We start from the raw sequence: 19970 nt of genomic DNA, 5'->3' as shown, positions 1-19970 counted from the left end.
GTATAAACATGGTCTACATTAAATGCTGTTCCTATTTTACTTACTAAATATGTATTATAGAGTGAAACCGTAGTGGAGAAAGTTATGTATTATATGTTTTTTTATAATATTACCCAATGAATCGACATAGAATACGTTTTTAAAAAGTAAATAGGGAAAAATGTAAGTTATTATGAATAGTTTGTAGGGTAAAATCATGTTTCCACAAAACCAATCTTTTTGATTAAATAAATAAATTAAATTAAAATTCTTCTTCTTTCAAGTTTTCTGTTTGTTATGAAAGTAAATGTCTGAAAATGTGTTACATATATGGTAATACAAGACAATCTTTTCCTACCTTTCCCATGGGTTTGGGAGAGTCCCAGCTCCTCTCTATTGATGGCGGAATCTGGTAAATGTCCTGTGTCTGGTTCATAGAGGGTGGCACCTGGTACACGTCCTGCCCGGGACACGGCCCTCCTGCAGTGGGTGGCACCTGGTAGATGTCCTGGCCTGGAACATTAATGGAGGGGGGCACCTGGTAGACATCCTGCGGGGTGGGAGGGTACTGTGCCTGGCTTTGCTTTTTTGCCACAGCGGGGGCTTTAGGTTGGGGCTGTGGAGGTTGGGGGCCGGTGGGCACCTGGTAGAGGTTGGAGGAGGCGGGCAGGCCGTGGCTGGGGGGGAGCATGTAGACTCCGTCTGGGTTGGTCGAGTTGGCGGAGCTGGAGGAGGTGAAGGCGGGGTGCATGGCTGTGTACTGGGATGAGGGGGGAAGCTTGTTGTAGGCACTCTGAGGCAGGTTGAGAAGGCTCTGGGTTGGGCTGGGTTGGCTCGACAACTGCTGTAACTGCTGCTGTTGCTGTTTATCATACATGCCTACAAGAATCTTCAACCGGTTGCCAGGAACAATGCCTTGACGGCCGTGCAGCGAGCAAAGCCACCAGCCGTCCAGGCCTTGCGTGTCTCGCTCCAGGACGGTCATGATGTCGCCCTTCCGAAAGGACAACTCGTCTGGAGACTCCGCCACATTGTCGTACAGGGCCTTTGCCAACACATTCTGCAAGAGAGGAAAGAGAAAAGGGTTGAGTTTATATTCACAAATGATAACGCATTACACGCTGGATCCATTCTTGGCAATATGATCACAAGTGGACAGCACTAAATTCATGCTGATTAATTTTAACATTCTGCTTTAACATGCAGTAAAACATAGTGTAACGCAACATTGCTTTTTACATTTTGTCTCTTTGCTTCAAACCCCTTCCCGGCACATTTACACAACATGGACTCCATCTGTCCTCTCGTTTACAAAGCCACCCACAAGTGCGGCTGGTCTTTGACAGTTAAACAAATATTTGTAGTTCGGCCCCCTGGACCAATCCCCCCCCCTTCTCTGGCAAAAACCCACTTAAGCCTGGCACTGTGCCAATAGACACATGTATCACCCATCCTAATAAAGCTACAGTCAACCAATGACACTCTATAACTGTCCTCTCAACAAATTCACAGTGCTTGATTGACTGATTGTGATCAGTCATTGTTACTGCAGAAACCCTCGTTGAACTGTTCAACGATAAAAAGAAAGAGGGGAGTTTAGCTTCAATCAAGACACTCCACTATTCTGCTGTAACCCTCACCTCTCTTATTGAGTGATTCAGCAGAGGGGCATTGTGCAGTAGAACAGGAAGGAATGGCTCATTTCCAACACAGTGCGCTCCATGTCCCCCACATACCCCCATCTACAGCTCTCCAACCGTGAGTTCACTGAGAGTTTTGAGCTCAAGCTAACAGGTGATTGATGCAGTGCAGCAGATAGCCAGCATGTGCTTGATTACTAACAGACCTCCCCTGTCAGGACACATGCTGCCTTCGAGTCATGAAGGAATGATCGTATTTACGAGATGAGCTCCGCATGAACGCCATCACAAAGTTGTGATTATCAGTGGGAAACTCACTTCGGACTGGAGGCATCAATTCATGGATCATGGAGGAAGCAATTTGGTATTTGTTGTGCAGTTGTCATTGTGAAGTTATGTTGACCTTGCAGGTACAGGTATATTGATGCAATATCAATAAAGCTTGTTCAAAAATTCAACTCAATTATCTAGTTTACGAGGTAGTTTGTATAGCATAATTCTCTGTGGCGGCACGAAAAAGATCAAATTCACAAGTGAAGTATCATTTTTGGTCTAGTGCATACAATGTGTGGTCTTCATCTTGTAGTGTTTAAAAGCTTCCTGTCTTTGTCATGGAAGTTTTAAAGAGAGAAAGAAATAAGAAAATGCTGAATGTTTTATTCGGGGAAAAAACACCTCACATCATAATTATGACTTTCAGACTCATGTGTAGGAACTTACTAGGAGGTAAGCGTATTTCTTTCCTTCTCTCCATTACTTACTAGCCAATTCACACAGCCTGATTCTCAATGTGCATGTTGCAGAATAAAGTACATAAACTACTGTTCAATAGTTTGAGGTCAGTAATTAAAAATTCAGCAAAACCCTAAAAAACCTTACCAAACTCAAACTTTCATGTACTTCCCTGTTAATGTAAAAGTGTATTTTTGAGAATGTAGTCAGAGAGTATGCCATCGTACATCAGAAAACCCGATCCACAAATTTTGAAAACTCTGTGGAAATAGTACATTATCAGAGCACTTTGTTTTTAACATAATATCTAGGATAGTAGGTGATGTGAAACGGCATGCAGCAAAAACTGCAGTTACATCTTCCTTTCAGATCCCTGTGGTATAACGCTAATTATGCACCTCTGTACACGCACAGAAACTCCTCACTGCCCACAATATCTAGAAATGTGCCATACAAATTGTGCTTAGTGCGAAATGTTTGGTCTCGTTTGCGTCGTTCTGTGCCAAAACAACGCAGACAGCAAAGAAACGACGTTATCAGTGAGCACAATTCATTCCGCGTGAATCCCTCCCTGTGTGTTTTAAAGGTCTGTGTGGAGAGTGGCAGTGCTCTGATGAATGGTGTCCCTGTGCTCGGGGCTGGAGGAGAGAGAGGAGAGGCTCACGGAGGGCATATCTGACAGATGAATGCCCTGCCTGTGCTGCCCGGGTGAGAGACAGTCCCTGTTAGTGTCTCCCTTAAAGCCGGAGGACACCGAGGCTGGACACAATAGTGCCCAAGAGGCTTTACTGCCTGCGAGCAGCTGGTTGAGATGTCACCATGTAGTGCTGGCACACGCATACACACACAGAGCACTGATGCACGCATAGACGGAGGAATGCGTAAACGTACATGCACAAATGCGTGTATGCATACCTCCACAGCCTCCTCTATCCATTCATACACACAATGCCAAAATAATGAGAAGCACTCAGACCAGCTGAGAGAGCTCTTTAACTCCATGGACTTTTTTCCCCCCATTCAGGCAGTTTAAGCCATTCTTTGGGAGTCTTTCTGACTAGGGCTGAGCAGTATGAGAATGTTTTCTCTTCTAATACAACAGCAAAAATATATTACAGTATGTTACAGTAATAAAATATATTCTAATATATGGATGGCTTATGCTGCACTATATGCAGATTTGTGTGCAGTCAAATACACTCTAAAAACAAGTATGACAATAATACCAGCTAACTAAAGCCTAAAATGTCCAAGCTTCCTGTTTTAACAGGAAATATGTCAATTCAGCGAAGAACAATGCAGGGTGTTGCTAGGCACAGCGTAAAGCAAAGTTTTGTTGTTTACAAGTTGACAAGCAATGTGATAATTTACCACATTATTATTAAAACCATTTAGTCACAAATATATCAATTAGGTACGAATAATCTAGTCATTTGGCTTGCATCCATAAAGTCCAAAGAAAATAAGTAAATTCATTAATTTGTGAAGTATGTAATTCAACTAAATTATCCAAAAATAGTGCCACATAGATAAAAAAAAATTAAATAAAATGAATATGTACTAACAAAAATGCTAAAGCTTGATGCAGTTCCTCCTTCACAAATGGGATAGAGTGACGCCCTTCCTGATTGGGCTGACAATAAAGAATAAATTAATTAGGTGATTGACGTTGTTGCAGCAATTGGATAAAACACCTTCAGAAAAAAAATTTCTGTGACTTGATGTCTCTGTCTTTCTTCTCCCGTCTTATCTCACTTGCCTGCTCTGCCTTTAAAAAGCAGAAGCAAATTGCAGTAGAAAAGGAGTTATGCTTTCTGGGCTATTCGCCTCTCTCTTTTCACGAGAATATTTTCCTGCCAAGCAAAGAGACTCTGGAGGACTGATGACATCATGAGCTGTTGAACTTTGCCTCCATTATAGAAATTATGTCAGGCCTCTCTGTCTGTCCATTTCTGTTCCTCTCCCACTTCTCCAAAATTCCCTGTCTCTCTCTCTCTCTCTCTCTCTCTCTCTCTCTCTCTCTCTCTCTCTCTCTCTCTCTCTCTCTCTCTCTCTCTCTCTCTGTCTGTCGATCAGGACACTGGACCTATAGAGAGTGATTCACAGGGGTTTATAATGTGTAAGGGCGAGTCGATGACTCTGTGACAGTGAATGTTTTCTCATTTGTTGAAAATGCACACAGGAGAACACAAGCACATGAGCATTAAAGCATCAGCAGGAGAATAAATGAAGGAAAATAACAGAGATGTGGATATTTGACTACTGATCAATGGATCTATTAGCGTCTTCACAGCCCAGGATAAATCACACCTTCCATCTCCATCAATTATAAAGTAAAACGTTAAAGCACTATGCATTAAACAACAACAGAAAATTAGTTGGTTCCTCAAGGGTGTTTTCTGGTGTACATCGTCATTTATCAAGCAGTAATTGGAAGCCACTTTGAAAATACTTGGAGCTATTCATCGCTAAATGCAGTTAAGCTACAGTCAAACTAAACTTTTGAAGAAAAAAAGGGCCCAAACTTCATGAGTCTTTCTGACTGATTCATTCAAAGAACCTGCTCATAAGAGTCAGTGATTGCTGAATTGAACTCTCTGTGTTGTCCAATGTTGTCTTTGTATTAGCAATTAGCACTGTAGTAAGTTAAGGAGTGATGGCTTCTTAAATATCTATAAATGCCCACAGTACGGTATGGAAATTTATATAATTAGATATAATTTAGTTTTATAATTTAATTTAATCATGGAGACAGAAAAGACTAGAAACACTCTTGAAGTGTGTGACTAGAAACACTCTAATTGATATAACCAAGTCAAAAACATAGTGACGAACAGTGTTACAAATTACTTTTTGAAAGTAATGCGTTACAATACTTCCTTAAAAAAAACTAATTGAGTTAATTGACTTTTTATGGAAAATAATGTGTTACGCTACTTTTGTGTTCGTTTTTCTCACCTGGGCTGCATTGCTTGTTTGTTTTTTAATAACAAAAAAAGTTCTATTTTTGGGAAATGTAATGGCCCTTTCATATCAAAAGTGAAATGAATAAGCCTCAGGCTAAAGGAAATGCACATTCCCGCCTGTACAGTAGAGGGCGCAGCTCAAACAAACTGTTAGCTGTACTCCCATTCTGGATCACAAAAGAATAGGATGCAGAACAAGAAAGTTCAGTCAATGAGTGGGAAAACAAAGTACTGTAACTTGCGTTACTTATTTGAAGAAGTACATCCGATATTTAGCTGTAAATTTACAAGTAATGCGTAACTTTACTAGTTACTTGAAAAAAGTCATCTGATTATGTAACTCACGTTACTTGCAATGCATTACCCCAACACTGGTGACGAAATATAGCATTTAGCAATTTTGCCACATAAAAATATGACATGAAATGACTCAAATGAATCATTTATGAACATACCAATTCACTAAAACGATTAGACTTCCCAGTGGTTCCTAAGAAAGAGACATTTTAGGAGAGAGCAGTTTGTTCAACTGTACATTGTACATATAAATACAACATAACATTAAAGAAAATATAACATGTCAAAACATTACAATGCAGCTTTTTTGAAAAAGCTGTTTTTTACTGGATAAGCTTTGTTTTGACAATAGCTGAGTTACTGTCACGCTACTGTAAGCTAGTTACTGGCCAACATTTAAGTATTGTTTCAGGAAAAGAGGCTTATATAAGCTGAGTGGATGACGAGAGATTCGCTTCATTTCTCACTGGCAATCATCACCATGGAAATGTCCAGGTCAAACACTTTCCCTGTGGCTAGAGCAGACAGAGACCGATGCTAAACTTTATTATCTCTGGAGAAAGACCGAGAGAATGGATGAAAGAGATGGAGGAAGAGAATGGAGAATAAAAGGAAACGTTCACCCATTTGCATTTAAAAGGGTCATGAGTGCGAGAGCGTTTTGCAGGCCACATGTTAAAGTGATTTTTGAAGAATATCTTAGTCACTCTTTTCAATATAATGAAAGTGAATGAGGACTGGGGGTGTCAAATTACTAAAAAGCACCATAAAAGTATCATACAATGGTCCACGTGACTTCAGTTTTATGGTGCTTTTGCAATACTTAGACTGACATGAAGGTGACTAGATGATAACAGAAATGACATTTTTGGGAGAACTATTCCTTTAATAATGCCTGAGAAAGAGGAAGAAATCGAAAGAGAATTCCACAGGATGGAGGGGAGAGGAAAGAGGGATGTGGACCTGTGAGAGAGGGAAGGAAGGAAGGGGCTGAGCGCTTCATTCAGACAGAGCCACTGAACAGGAGGTAATGTGGCAGCTGCTGAAGCGCGCTCTGTACAGACAGGTCAATGAGTGTGTGTGTGTGTGTGTTTGTATTGTTGTGTGTGTTGAGGGGGTGCTTTTGTCTGGTGCCTCTGCATGACCCCATGGGACAAACACTAGTAAAGTTAGCAAGGTGGGGGCAGGTAGTGTTTTCTGTTTGTTATTGTGAGTGTGTGTGAGCTCATTAGCTTCAAGGACACAGAGACAGTTTACGAACACCTCTACAACACAGCTATAGATCATCTCATGAACATGAGTTGTTGTATAGGAAATGTACAATATAACCATAACGGTTGTCACAGTGTTGTTATTGTTAACTAAAACTAGTAAAACTATTAAAAAACAACTTTTGGTCATTGAAATAAAATCAAATATACATAATAGATTAAAGAAATTAAATTAGGCTATTTGGCTACTAACTGCTACTGGAATGAATAAGCTGAAGTTGAAGTACTAAAACTAATACTAAAACAGATTTCTTTTAAGTAAGTTATTTAAAATTATATTAAAAATACAGGTATATATTTCAAAAAATGACAAAAGTACAAAATTAGTAAAACTTAAACTAAACTAAACATATGAAAATAAAAGCTAATTGAAAATATACTACAATAGTATTTACATAATACTAGAATAACGCTGGATTGTCAGCTGTTATTAGAGATTTTTAAAATGTATATAACGTATCGATATTGGATATTTTATTGTGCATGTCCACACTCACATAAAGTTAATATTTAATGTTAATGTAATTTAAACACTGTTAAATGTAATCTTTAGCAAATTTAAAAATTTATTTAATTTTATTTTTTATACTGAACATCATAATGTTGTGATGCTTAATTTCACTTGTAGCATTTAAAATGATTCATTTTAGTTTACTCTTTTTTTTTTTACAAAGTAGTATTGAATTTTTATATCAAAAATTGTAAGTTATCGGCCATAATATGACAATAATTAAGTATATTAAAAAATACATAAATATCACCTTAAATATAAACAAAAATGAACAGCCAGAGTTTTAATGTCAGTGCAGGCGGCCCGATCATAAACGAAAGGTAAGCTGTGCACCTGAGCGTTGATTGTTCAACTGAAACACTAAAAATCTTCCCACGTTTTACTGATCGACATTCAGGTACAGTCTGACATATTGAACAGGCTGTACTTCTGTCCCTCATGGCATGGTTTTGTTCGCATCAAATTGAAGATAGAGTCTCATCTGTCTCGGGTCTATTCTCATTACACATCCACCTCCTGCGTTCTGGAAGAAAACGTCCCCTACCTCATCAAAAGTTTCCATTAGTTTAAAAACAGATGGGCGCTGCAGACAAAACAAGGCCGTCTCTGTCACTCTGTTCGCATAAGACACCTGAGCCTGACCAAACAAGAACAAAAGCTAGACATTTTATCTGAACTGAGTAGCCAGAACATATACACAACTCAGTAAGAGGTCTCTAAATTTTCCCATCTATATAGTGTCTCAGTCTTGGGTGTTATTTTGCGGTCTGGTTGTTATTGGGGCTTACTGGTTGCATTAGTAGCAGGTTGGATGAAGTAATTATAAGAGCAGGTGAAGTTAAGAACGGTAAGCTGTTGTAGACACATTTTTCAGACATATACACAAGGAGCAGACGCTGTCTCAGACAGTAGCGATAGTCATCAGAGCTGAGATGCAGAGATGTGACTCAGACAGCCAGACGTGTGTTTGGACGTTTGCCGCTATCAGCTGTGTCAGTCATGTATGACACACAGATACACACATGGAAAGAAAGTCACAAAGAAATAGACCAACTATAATGCTGTTTCAAAAATGTATGATTTTGGTATAAACATCTCAAATTCTGTCCACAGAAACTGGTGAGTAAATGACCCCAGAATTTTCATTTTTAGATGAACGAAAGATAATAATCAACTGTCTGTTTCTCTTAAACAGATTTCTCTGATGAATATGTACTGGATGAATGTCTCTTCTAAAATATTAAATCATGCTGGAAGTATACAATGTAAGTGGGGCACAATCCCGCTCTATTTGCAGGAAGGGACATGAAAATCTCAACAGAAGAGAAGACAATAACAGAAGGTTGATGGCAGAGACAAACAGTGGGCCAGTGGCCTGCTCTATTTTCACTATATAGGTGAGTTTACCACAGACAAGACCAGACTTGAGTATTAACAACAGGCCTGCAGAGGAAAAGAGCAAAGGCTTGGAGGCACATAATTAATCCTTAGATTGAGTGTATGTACAAACCTAAGCAAAAAAAAAGGACAATAACAGATGATACAGTTGCAGTTTACTACATAAATTTGGAGAAATATGGATTTATATGTCCAACCATATATATATATATATATTATATATATAAAGTGTATGCTTTCAATTGTGTTCAGCAAGATTTTTTATTTTTGATGTTTTGTTATGTCTCTTATGCTCACCAAGGCTACATTTATTTGATTAGAAATACAGTAAAAACTTCAATTTAAAATATACAATTTTAATATATTTTAAAATGCCATTTATTCCCATGATGGCAAATTTTCAGCATCATTACTCATTACTCCAGTCTTCAGTGTTACATGATCCTTCAGAAATCATTCTAATATGTTGATTTGGTGCTCACAAAACATTTCTTATTATTATGAATGTTAAAGAAAGATCAAAAGAACAGCATTTATTTGAAATCTTTTGCAATGTAATTGTTTGTTTTTCTTTACAAAAAAAAAAAATTGCCATACCGTACTATAATAGAAATCTGTCACATTTAGGGTGTGATCCCACTTGGCATGTTTGGTTTGATAAAAATTTTGATTGCTCTGTTAGTGCGGTCATTTGAATAAGTGTGTGAACGCTGCCATCCGAACCCTGGTGCGCACTAAACAAGCTGACCGAGACTGCTGAAAAGATGGGTCTCGGTTCACTTCCAAACAAACTCTGGTGCGGTTCGAATGATATATGAACGCAACACGGACCAAAGACATGTAAACGAACCAAAAACCGGACATGATGTCACAAGATGCAAGCCTAAAAAGGACAGAAAGTTCAAGCATACCTGTTTTTTCTCGTCATAGTCGCGATGTTGCCCACCGTGTCTCGTCACAGATCTTCGTTTGAGTGTGACGGAGGGATTCCTGCCACTATTTTGACTCCTTTACACATTTGATAAACTCTTCACGAATTCTTAGCTGGTCAAAATACCATCATATGTAGGCTACACACATACAACGAGTGCATTTAGCCTAGCACACAGCATTGTTTTAGATTTTCGGTAAGTTCTGTCATGAAATATACGTAATAAAAGCCGCCCAATCAGGTTGTGAACATATCCATATGCCTTTAGGTTCGGTATATTTAGGTTTGGTGATAATGCAAATGTGAACGCTAAGCGGACGAGGACAAAAACTTCTTTTTTTTTTGGTCCGGACCAAGCGAACCGAACCGAACCGAAGTGTGAACACACCCTTAGATAGCGCTGTCAATGTGTTTGTAACATTCTCAATGCAAGACTAGACCCATCCTTTCATTCCTGAAACATTCCACAGCTTCAACTTAACACAGATATTAGGCCACATTCCATACCTTCTGCCCACCTCACAACACACAGTCACACTTCCATATTGTCTACCTTTTTCATTTCATGTCCTCAGTACAGTTAACACTCAGACACACATGCAGACACCACTGTTGAATGGTGCATCTCCCACTACAGACATACTCTGTGATTCACAGCCAGGCAAAAATCACACCATCGCATCTAAATCCTAAAAACACACAGCTCATCCCAGAAACACAACTACACGCCTTCATGAACTTAACATTCACCATCCATTTCACTCATGTTGACTGGAAAAAAAAACAAAGACACCTCCTCTGCCCCTCCTTTTCTGGCAGGGTGAGGTTGCAACACCCTCTTTATAAAACAGCTTCTTGTAGCTAAAGGCTACGACTGAGTGTTGGTTTACTGCCAATGTTTTTCCACGGCAACACAATGCCGATGTGCTGATCTTTACGCCGTGATTTACAGAGCAGAGACGGTCAAAAAGAGATAAACGTGAGTGTAACAAGGACAAAGGGAATTCTCATAAGGACTACAGCATGTGCTATAAACACTTTCATCTTCACCCTGAGCGAAAGGACCTTCATCACTGCACAAACATGTCCAGAATCCTGCCTACGCCAAACAATAAATCCAAAAATGACAGGCTTCAATAGAACACGATTATTCCTTTCCAGCACAGAGCGTCACTGCGACCTCAAACAGTCATTCCATAAGTTCAATAACAGTGACAAGGCCATAAACTCTTGGAGGCCTGAGATACAAAGACAGGAAGAGGAGCTCTGACATGGAATGTGTACAACTACATACAGTGTGAAGCTATTGGAAAAATGATCATCTCAAAATTGTATTGGAAAACTCTTGTCTCTTTGAAGAGTTCTTGTCTTTGAAATAAGCTATTGTAGGTTATTTTCTCATGCTCAGGGGAGAAACACAGAATCATATTCACTTTAAACTCTGGCAGCTAAACAATATCTGCTGCCCATGTTCAAAGAGATGACGTTCAGGGGTATGGCAAGACCCACAGGAAAGAAAAATCACAAATAAGTTATCTTAAATGTCTCAACTGTTTCTCTTAGACAGAAAATGAAGCGAAAATAGAGAGAAAAAAACATATTAAACCAGCCTGAGCTGGTTTGCTGGTCTTAGATTGTCCCGGGACCTGGTCAGGAATGGTCTGTTGCCTGGTTTTAGGAACTTTCCCAGCTAAACACCAGCTTGGCCAGACTGGAAGACCAGCTAAAACCAGCTAATACTAGCTTAAACCATCTAAGGCTGCGTTTACACTTGGCATGCGATCACCGTGATCTGATCAAGCAGATCGGATCATAAGCCAATCAGGACACGGTGCGTTTACACCTGTCCACATCAAGTGGCTTCTGTATCTGAATAACAGATCGGATCTCGCATTCCCACGGAAAAACAAGAAAAGAAAGGGTTGATCCGGTGCAAAGTCGACCTGAAGTGGTGGGTTCTGCAACTTTAGGGTGCGAACTGCGAAGGAAAACATTTCAGTATATTTGCGATGTACTTCGCACTCGACTTTATCGCAAAACCACACAGCTCTCAGTTCTGGAGAGAGGAGGGGGAATAATGACAGTGGGCGGGGTTTTGTGTGACTGACGTCCACCTGTGAATGCAGACACGATGGCTGGATTGCGTTTACATTACACTGAGATCCGATCACAATGCGTCCTCGAATACCTGCGAACCTGGACACGCTGATCGGATAACGTTTCGATCAGAAGTGCGTTTACACTTGTCTTTTCAATGTGTATGTGGACAACATCCGGATACAGGTCACATGTTAATGCCAAGTGTAGACGCAGCCTAAGACAAGCAAAGCAGCTGGTTTAAGTGGATCATTTTCAGAAGGAAGATCACATTATTAAAGTTCTAAAAGAACCCAGAAATTATCTAAACTGTGCTCAGATTTATGAGAAGTCAGAGATTTCAACATACTCTAATACAGGGGTTCTCAACCCTGGTCCTCGAGGGCCACTTTCCACATTCCAAACTCACCTGCCTGTAGCTTTCTAGTAATCCTAAAGAGCTTAATTAGCTGGTTCGGGTGTGTTTGATTAGGGTTGGGGCTAAACTCGGCAGGACAGTGGCCCTTCAGGACCAGGGTTGAGAATGCCTGCTGTAATATATACTGAATATTTCTCATCAAACTCTTCCTTGACCAAATTATTAAGCTTTGTTATGCAAATGTTATAGCTTTATACTGTGTGACACTAACTGTTTCAGTTATTTCAAAAGACATTAAGGAGAAACATCTGAGACATTAAATGAATCAGATGTTCCTTTGAAGAGATTCTATGACTGTTTTAGGCATAAAATTCATCATATTTGATCTAAAATGCTGTCTTTCTCTTTTTAAGATGGTTTAATCTGTGTCAGACAAACTGGCCCAGATAGTTAAATGAAGTGCAACTGGAAACTATCAACTAACCTAAGAGCAACTACTATGATAATATTCGGTTGGTAACACAGGGTATAACATGAATATAGCCAAACGTCATGCCTCAAAATTTAGGAATCAAAGCACTTCTTCATTCTGGTATTGATTAAAGGTCAAACCAGGAAACCTGTTTTGTTCTGATCCCACCTTGGTTAAATGTCTGTAAATGTTTTCCTGTAGTGCTTGAATTACTTTGGACCACAATACTTCTGCATCACATGCGTGATGTTACCAAAGGGGTTAAATTTGGTCAGATCAGTGTTACTTCTCCACAGCCTGATGCTGACATTCATGTGTGTATGATTATGTGGATAATTAGGATGAGGAGCAGGTCCTGTCCGTCAGACCCGCAGGAGAGGGTGGGTTCAGGCCAGCGGTGGGGAATTCCTCCCTCTCAAACCCAAGAGCCGGAGGGTGAGTCAGGGTTGAGTCAGAGAGGCAATACAGGGGGAGATGGACTCAGGTTACTCAGCTGTGTCTTCTGAAGAAGGGGTCTTTCTTTTATTTGAAGATCCCTAACACAACATGACTCAACATTCTTAACTTAGCAACTGATTCAGCCTGGTTACCTCAATTCAAGAGTGATCTCAATAAGCCAACAGCCCACTCACAAGAGTACGCAACTCCCCACCTTCATCACGGACCACCTCAGGAGGAACCAATATATAGGCCTACTGACTCTGGTTTCAACCGATTAAAAAAACTGACAGATTTACCTTGCAATTAAAAAATAAAATGCAATATAATAAAATTCATACTCCTCATACTTCTTACAAACAATTTTTTTCCTCTCTTTTCAATTCACATTCTGATAATTAGTGCACTAATAATTGACCATAACCATTTCAAGGTTAATTTCTATGGCCGGGGAAAATCCCAGCCTGTGCAGGGGGTGAATCTCAGCGTCCAGATTCCTCACAGACGGAAATACAGTACAGCCCAACTCTCACGTTCAAATACCAAAGCACTGTGTCATTCCCAACCCTTACAAGCTGAATGAGCGCCAGTGCTTTCAAACAATGGCAAGGAACGGATGCTTCGGCCAGTCGTTTCATGCTGTTCTTCTCTACCTCTCTTTTTTCTCTCTCTCCCTCCTTCTTTCCCCTGCTCCTTTCCATAAAACCTTAATCTTTCAGCTTTCTCCTGAGTCAGCAGAGAAGCTCACAGCGGCAGGGCTCCTTTTCCTTCCCTTCTTTCTCCCGTTATGCCTGCTTTCTCACACTCTCTCCTAAGCTTTCAAAACTCACTGCTCCTCAAGAAAAGCCATTTTTAAAAACCTCAGATGGAGCCAATATATTCTGATGGCCTCTTTGTGAAGTTAAAGCAATTATTATTGCCTCTTTTAAGAGCTTTTTAAGCTGATAGCCTACTTGTTCTGATCTGTTGCTACTTAAAAAATGATAAAAAGTTAAATAAGACAAAAAGTATTAGATTCAAGTAAAAAAAAAAATAAACTAAGAAAAAAAAAAAAGTTAAAAGTGTCTCTTGTGTTTCTTCTGTCCACCGTGACTATACTGTCCCATTCACTCCAGATCCATTACCCGAGGGCATTTAGCATAACCAACTTAAAGCGTTCACACAACAACGAGAACGGCAAACACACTCACCAGATAATTCATTTTCAGCCCCGCTGTGTGAGTCTCTGGGACTCCAGACAGCACTAAACTGCCTGAGATTTGACCCCCGATGAAAACTCCCTCGGACCGTCCAGCTCTTTGTCAAATCTCTCTGCGTCTCCGACGGGCAGAAAATCCGGGCAGTTCCTAACACATACTCCAATTCCGTGATGTCAGAGGGCAAGAATGAGACTGTCCCATATACTTCTCTGTCTTGAACTCGCTCGCTCTCTCGGTGTCCGTCCTGTGCTCTTTCTCTCCCTCCCTCTCTGGCAAAAGGAGGAGGGAAGAATGCATAGGGTAACCTGACACCCTCCCAGTTTCTTCTCAAACCTGACATTCCCTCTCCCTGCTGCTGATTGGCTGAGGACTCTGTTCTTATGTTAATGAGCCTTACCCTCTTCCTCCCCCTGCCTGTGAAGAATGTTTAGTGAACCTCTCTGTAGACCTGAGAAAGACAGACATTTGGTTTTTTGGCCATCCGATGTACCCCTCACACACAAACACACAGCTTTGTCTAGACCTTTTCCTTCAGCCTCAAACGTTCTGTTTTCCCTTTGCTGCAGATTTTGTTGCTCATCCTTTTGTTCTAAAAGTAAATCGCCTCACACAACTCTTCTCTACTTCCTCAGGAGACAAAAAGCTAAACTCCATTGACATTTGCAGTGTTTTAGTATATATCTGACCTGAATTATTAAAGAACCATCGATTAAAAAAGGAAGGACTGGGTAGATGGATACTGACTGAGAGGATATATTGTTTTTTACTAAACATATTACTGAAGCAAAACTCTGTTCTCAATTTATTTTCTATCTTCATTTCAAATTAAATTAATTTTAATCATTTATGCAGTACAAATTATTGAGGGGGGGAGGGGGGGACTTGACTATTTTTCACATTAAAAAAAGACAAAAAAAAAAAAAAAATTAAACTATAATAATAATAATAAATTCAAAAATAATATTGATTGCACATATATTTATTTAAAAATGAAATGGCTCATGATAGTTAAGTAAATATACTACGCTAATCCATTCCTGTCTGCTTTTGTGTTCACAATTCACTAAGAATTTCAAAGCATGACATCATTCTCCAATTCTCCCATGAGGGACTGACCAGGTCAGGGGGTCAAATTGGGATCCACATTTAAATCAATGTGGTAAATAGGCAAAAGCTACATGTCCTAATGGACTGTCTGCTGCAATTTACAAATAACAGATAGAAATTCCAGTCCTCAGATGAAAGCAAGGCACAAAGAAAGACACCATTCCTTCCTAAAAGCTGGAATGTAAGAGAGGTGACAGAAGAGAGCCGCACTGTCCTCAAACTGCCATGACATCGTCGGCTGGTGCTGAGGTCAGGAGAGAGGTCAGTGAATCCTTCCTCACTGGAAACCTCCAAAACCTGACTTGTCCTGCCAGAGAATATTCTCTCATTTTGACCTGAAAGCCAGTTTTGTAGTATCACTTGTTGATAGATGATTTGATAGATTATCCTGTGGAGAAACTTTAGTAGAGGCTACCATTTCAATTTGGGATATATGCTTAAAAATCCTACGGTGTGTCTTTTTTCTGTTTGGAGGATAAAAAATTATACGGTTTGAAACGACATGAGGATAGGAGTAAATGATGATAAATTTTTTGATGAACTATCCCTTAAAGGCTAGGCAATTAGACATTTCATTCCAGTCCACTTAAAATGTTCACACTGTAAAAGTCATAAAAGCAGCAAAAATACCTTATTAAGAGAGGCGCCATGACAGTAATGAAAACGAGGCTTTAAGGGGTTAGACTTGTGTTTTCAATGGCAATGGCAAAAAAAGTTGTAAAAAAATCCTATAGATCACTTATAATTTTCCACAGCTGATCTAGTTTTTTGTCTACTGACATTCCTTGGAAAGATATTTTTGCAGTGTTTCATCAACAAAACAATCAAAAAACACATTAAATAACAGTTCAACCCACTGAAGAGATGTATGTCTATCCCTCGCAGCTTCGCTTTCATTCCAGTTAAAAATCGAACATGTCGCTGCTGTGAATAAGGTCTATGCTCACAATTTCGATTTACTGGAAATAATAATGTTAATATACAAAGAGCTGTTTTTTTTCTGTCCCAAAAATTGACATTCTATAATCATTTTCTTATGTAAATGTTGTTTCATGTCGTTCCAAACCTTGCTTTTATGGAACACAAAATAAAATATTTTTAAAAAGCTTTTTTTCCACAAACAATACATGTCAGTTAGGTCCAAAGCCATATTGGGCCCCATTAACTTTCATTGTTAATGTATGGGGAAAAAAATACTGATATATTATTCAGGTTTTTTTTTTTTTTCATACATTATAAAATGTTCTTTAATGTCCATTATGTACACTACTCAAAAGTTTGGGGTCAGTAAGATTTTTAAATGTTTCTGAAAAAAGTCTCTTCAAAAATACAGTGAAAACAGTAAGATTGTGAAATATTATTACAATTTAAAATAATGGTAAAAAATGTAATGAATAAAACTATTTTAATATATTTTAAAATGCATGTTTTATTATAATGTTTATTCCTGTGATGATAAAGCTGATTTTTTTTAGCATCATTACTAATCATTCTAATATGCTAATTTGGTGCTTAAGAAACATTTCTTATTATTATCAATGTTGAAAATGCTTAATGCTTAATATTTTTGTGGGAAAACGTGATACATCTTTTCAGGATTCTTTGATAAATAGAAAGTACAAAAGGACAGCATTTATTGAAATTCAGCTAATTGTTTATAACACAATATTTTGTTTTGTAATTGTAAAGACAAACTTTTGTCTTTACAGTCATTTTGATCAATCGAATGTATCCCTGCTGAATAAAAGGCTTCATTTCTTTTCTTCTTTTTTATCTTACTGACCTCAAAGTTTTGAACGGTATGTATATTATCTCGCTTAAAAATAAAACAATGCAAGACAAGCAAGATGTGTTACACAGCGATGATATCAAACACCAGTGCTTTTAATGCCTGACCTTGTTATCGTGCCACAGGTAATTGAGTCATCAGTGTCCCAATGTTTAGCGTATCAAAGCCCTTTTAGTACCCAAATTCATGTTCACACCGATTCACATTTTAGAGAGGCAGAGTGGGAATTGAGACACAGTCACCCCCCCAACCCCCCAACCCCCCATACCTAAACGACTACAATCCCCTGAAGGCCATGAATCTGAGGCCATGAATTACACTGCACAACTGGTGTCAAATCAGCAAGATTCTCCCTAATTGAAAGTGGCGTATGAATTTGAAGCCCTTATCTTCAGGCAGTGGCTGTCTTCTCAGACCACATGCAAGGTGCCGTGTCTGGTCTCCATGACAATTGAGCAGCACTTCATCTCGCACTACGCGGGGTGTCTGCTACGCAAGATGGATTTCGATGGTTGGCTAACATTCTCTGGGATGTTTGTTATTTATTTCCGTCAGCTAAGCCTGAGTGACATCAGAGCTGTCATTGAAATTAGCAAGTGTGCATGGATTTTGTCATCATAGAGATTAGACTATCACATCAGACATCATTTCAATTAGCGCCCCAACCCCTCTCGCTCTTCAGCTAAAAAGCCCCCTCCGTCAGCGCCCACTAATCACAATCCTGTTATATATTAGAAAGAGGCGGGTGTTGGGCGATGCTCGTCTGGAGGTGAGAGGTCTAACTGCCTGTCACAAAGCACTAGAGTGGTGAAAATGAGACAATTTTGAGAGGAATTTTCCGCTGCACCCTTTCGATAAAAGATTGAAATCGTTCTGTATTAAATATTCAGTGACTAGAATATGCGTGACATCTTCTATAGTACCTTAGCCTCTGTTGGACAGTTATATGGCTCAGTGAGTGTGGAACAGTAGGTCCATTGTGTCCGAGCGGCCCGGTCTCGGTTTGGTCAAGCTGTCACACCTACGCACAATGTTGTTCAGCTGGCAGTGTTTCGGCTCTGGAACTGCGACCACTGCCCCGTGGCCTCTGTAACCCCCCGCATGCCGCGCGTGTCATGAGATCCAGGGCAATCTGGCAAGAAAGGCTCAGCCCAAGTTGGGTCGGACCCGGGCACCCCAGAACAGACCAAGCATTTAGAGATACAGATGAGGGTCAGATAATGTGAATATGGAAATCCCATTTCCCTCTGAACCAGCCCATGGTAATGTTTCTATTTTTTTTCTTCTCTGCAACACTGAACCATTCCAAGAAGTGAAACGTCTCTGTTAGGTTTTCTCTACATCAGTCCTCTAAATTCCAGACGAATCTGCTGGAAAATCCTGGTGGGAAGGTGGACTAGGATATATCTCAAAATAACAGGATGATTTATTTAATAAAGTCAAACTTCAAGAATGAGTCGAATTTCAAACACTAGGTCTAGCACACTATATTATCTTAGGTTATACTACGGGGCTGTTGAATGCTTGATTCTGATTGGTTGATGAACATTCTATGGTGTGATATTATTTTCAGGGAAAGTAGTTCCAGGCAGGTCTTGACCACATTATAGTTCCATTTCACCTTGCCAAATGATTTCAGTTATTTCAAAGGTCTTTACAGCCTACAGAACCAAAACCCACAATGACAATGACACTGACCGAGCAAATAAATATGGGAAACAATAGGATAAAAACAACAAATTATTTCCAAGTTGTTAGCTTGGGATGAGATGCGTAAGAAATTAATTCCACACACAAAAGCGTTTTAAGGACAAAAACTTGACAAACATCTTGAAATACATCATCTGAACAATGTTTTGAGGTTTGGTAACTGTAGTATAAGCGAAATAATTGACTATTATTAGAAAAATAATTCTATTACCAATTATTAACGGCTCGTCGTCAATTATTCCTTACTTTTTTTTACTATTATTATAAATATAAAATTATATAACATACAAATGTATAACATTTAACTTTTTGGTTTTGTATTCAATGTTCCTCATAAATTTTCACATTGGTTAGAATTTTACCTTTCCCGTTTTTAATTGGTAGATGTCACACATTCCCATCTATTTGAATTAACCAACTGGTTGATTTTAAATGAACATGGTTTTAATTTTGTTTTTAAAGTATAGATACACTGGCCAATACAATAAGCCAATAATTATAAGTTATGAAACGATAACCGATAAATGTCCAATTAATTGTATACAATTTTTTTCTAAATTAATGAAAAAATTAAACACCAAAAACTAAAATAAAAACAAAAAACAATGATTTTAAATGCTAAGTGAATTTAGACATCACAACATTATAATGTACAGTATGAAAAATAAATATATATTTAGAGTTTTTAAAGAATATGTGAGTGTTCGATTATGGCAAAGGTTATTCTAATATGTAAAAAAGTATATAAAAGCATATAAATTCTGAAAAAAAATTGTAAACAAAAAAATGTATATTGTCCTATAACGAAAATATGATACTGAAAAATTGTGCATTCCTCATTTAATATAATATTTAACTTCAACTCCCATTAAGGGATTTTTTTTTTAGAAGTTTAAAAATGTCAGGCTCTCCAATCAACAAGTGTTGCTTCCCTTCCCCAATAATCTGAACCCATCGATATCGTGACATGACCACAATATGGCAGTGACATTTGACATCTTTATGGCTTGTTATGATGAATGCTTTGAAAAGTCTGGCTAAAATAATCCCCAAGATCACTGTCAAAGTCAAGAGA

At 38.8% G+C, this 19970-nt stretch overlaps 1 protein-coding gene across 4 annotated transcripts in view; it reads right to left on the bottom strand.

Annotated features, from left to right (window-relative positions):
- bcar1 (BCAR1 scaffold protein, Cas family member) overlaps nucleotides 1–19970 on the bottom strand; it is a 98241-nt gene that overhangs the window by 36440 nt on the left and 41831 nt on the right. For 3 of the 4 annotated variants that reach the window (XM_056255217.1, XM_056255224.1, XM_056255242.1), the window contains one exon: nucleotides 338–1039. In XM_056255217.1, coding sequence (XP_056111192.1) covers nucleotides 338–1039 — 702 coding nt within the window. Of the gene's footprint in view, nucleotides 1–337; nucleotides 1040–14280; nucleotides 14563–19970 lie in introns of those variants that run through there. The other variant, XM_056255233.1, reaches the window with a different exon arrangement.

This window comes from Rhinichthys klamathensis, unplaced genomic scaffold (assembly GCF_029890125.1).
Source record: "Rhinichthys klamathensis goyatoka isolate OS25496 unplaced genomic scaffold, OSU_Roscu_1.1 h1tg000005l_1, whole genome shotgun sequence".
Classification (NCBI taxonomy): Eukaryota; Metazoa; Chordata; class Actinopteri; order Cypriniformes; family Leuciscidae; genus Rhinichthys; species Rhinichthys klamathensis.
The sequence above is the reverse complement of the archived record's forward strand: the minus strand, read 5'-3'. Positions and strand labels throughout refer to the sequence as shown.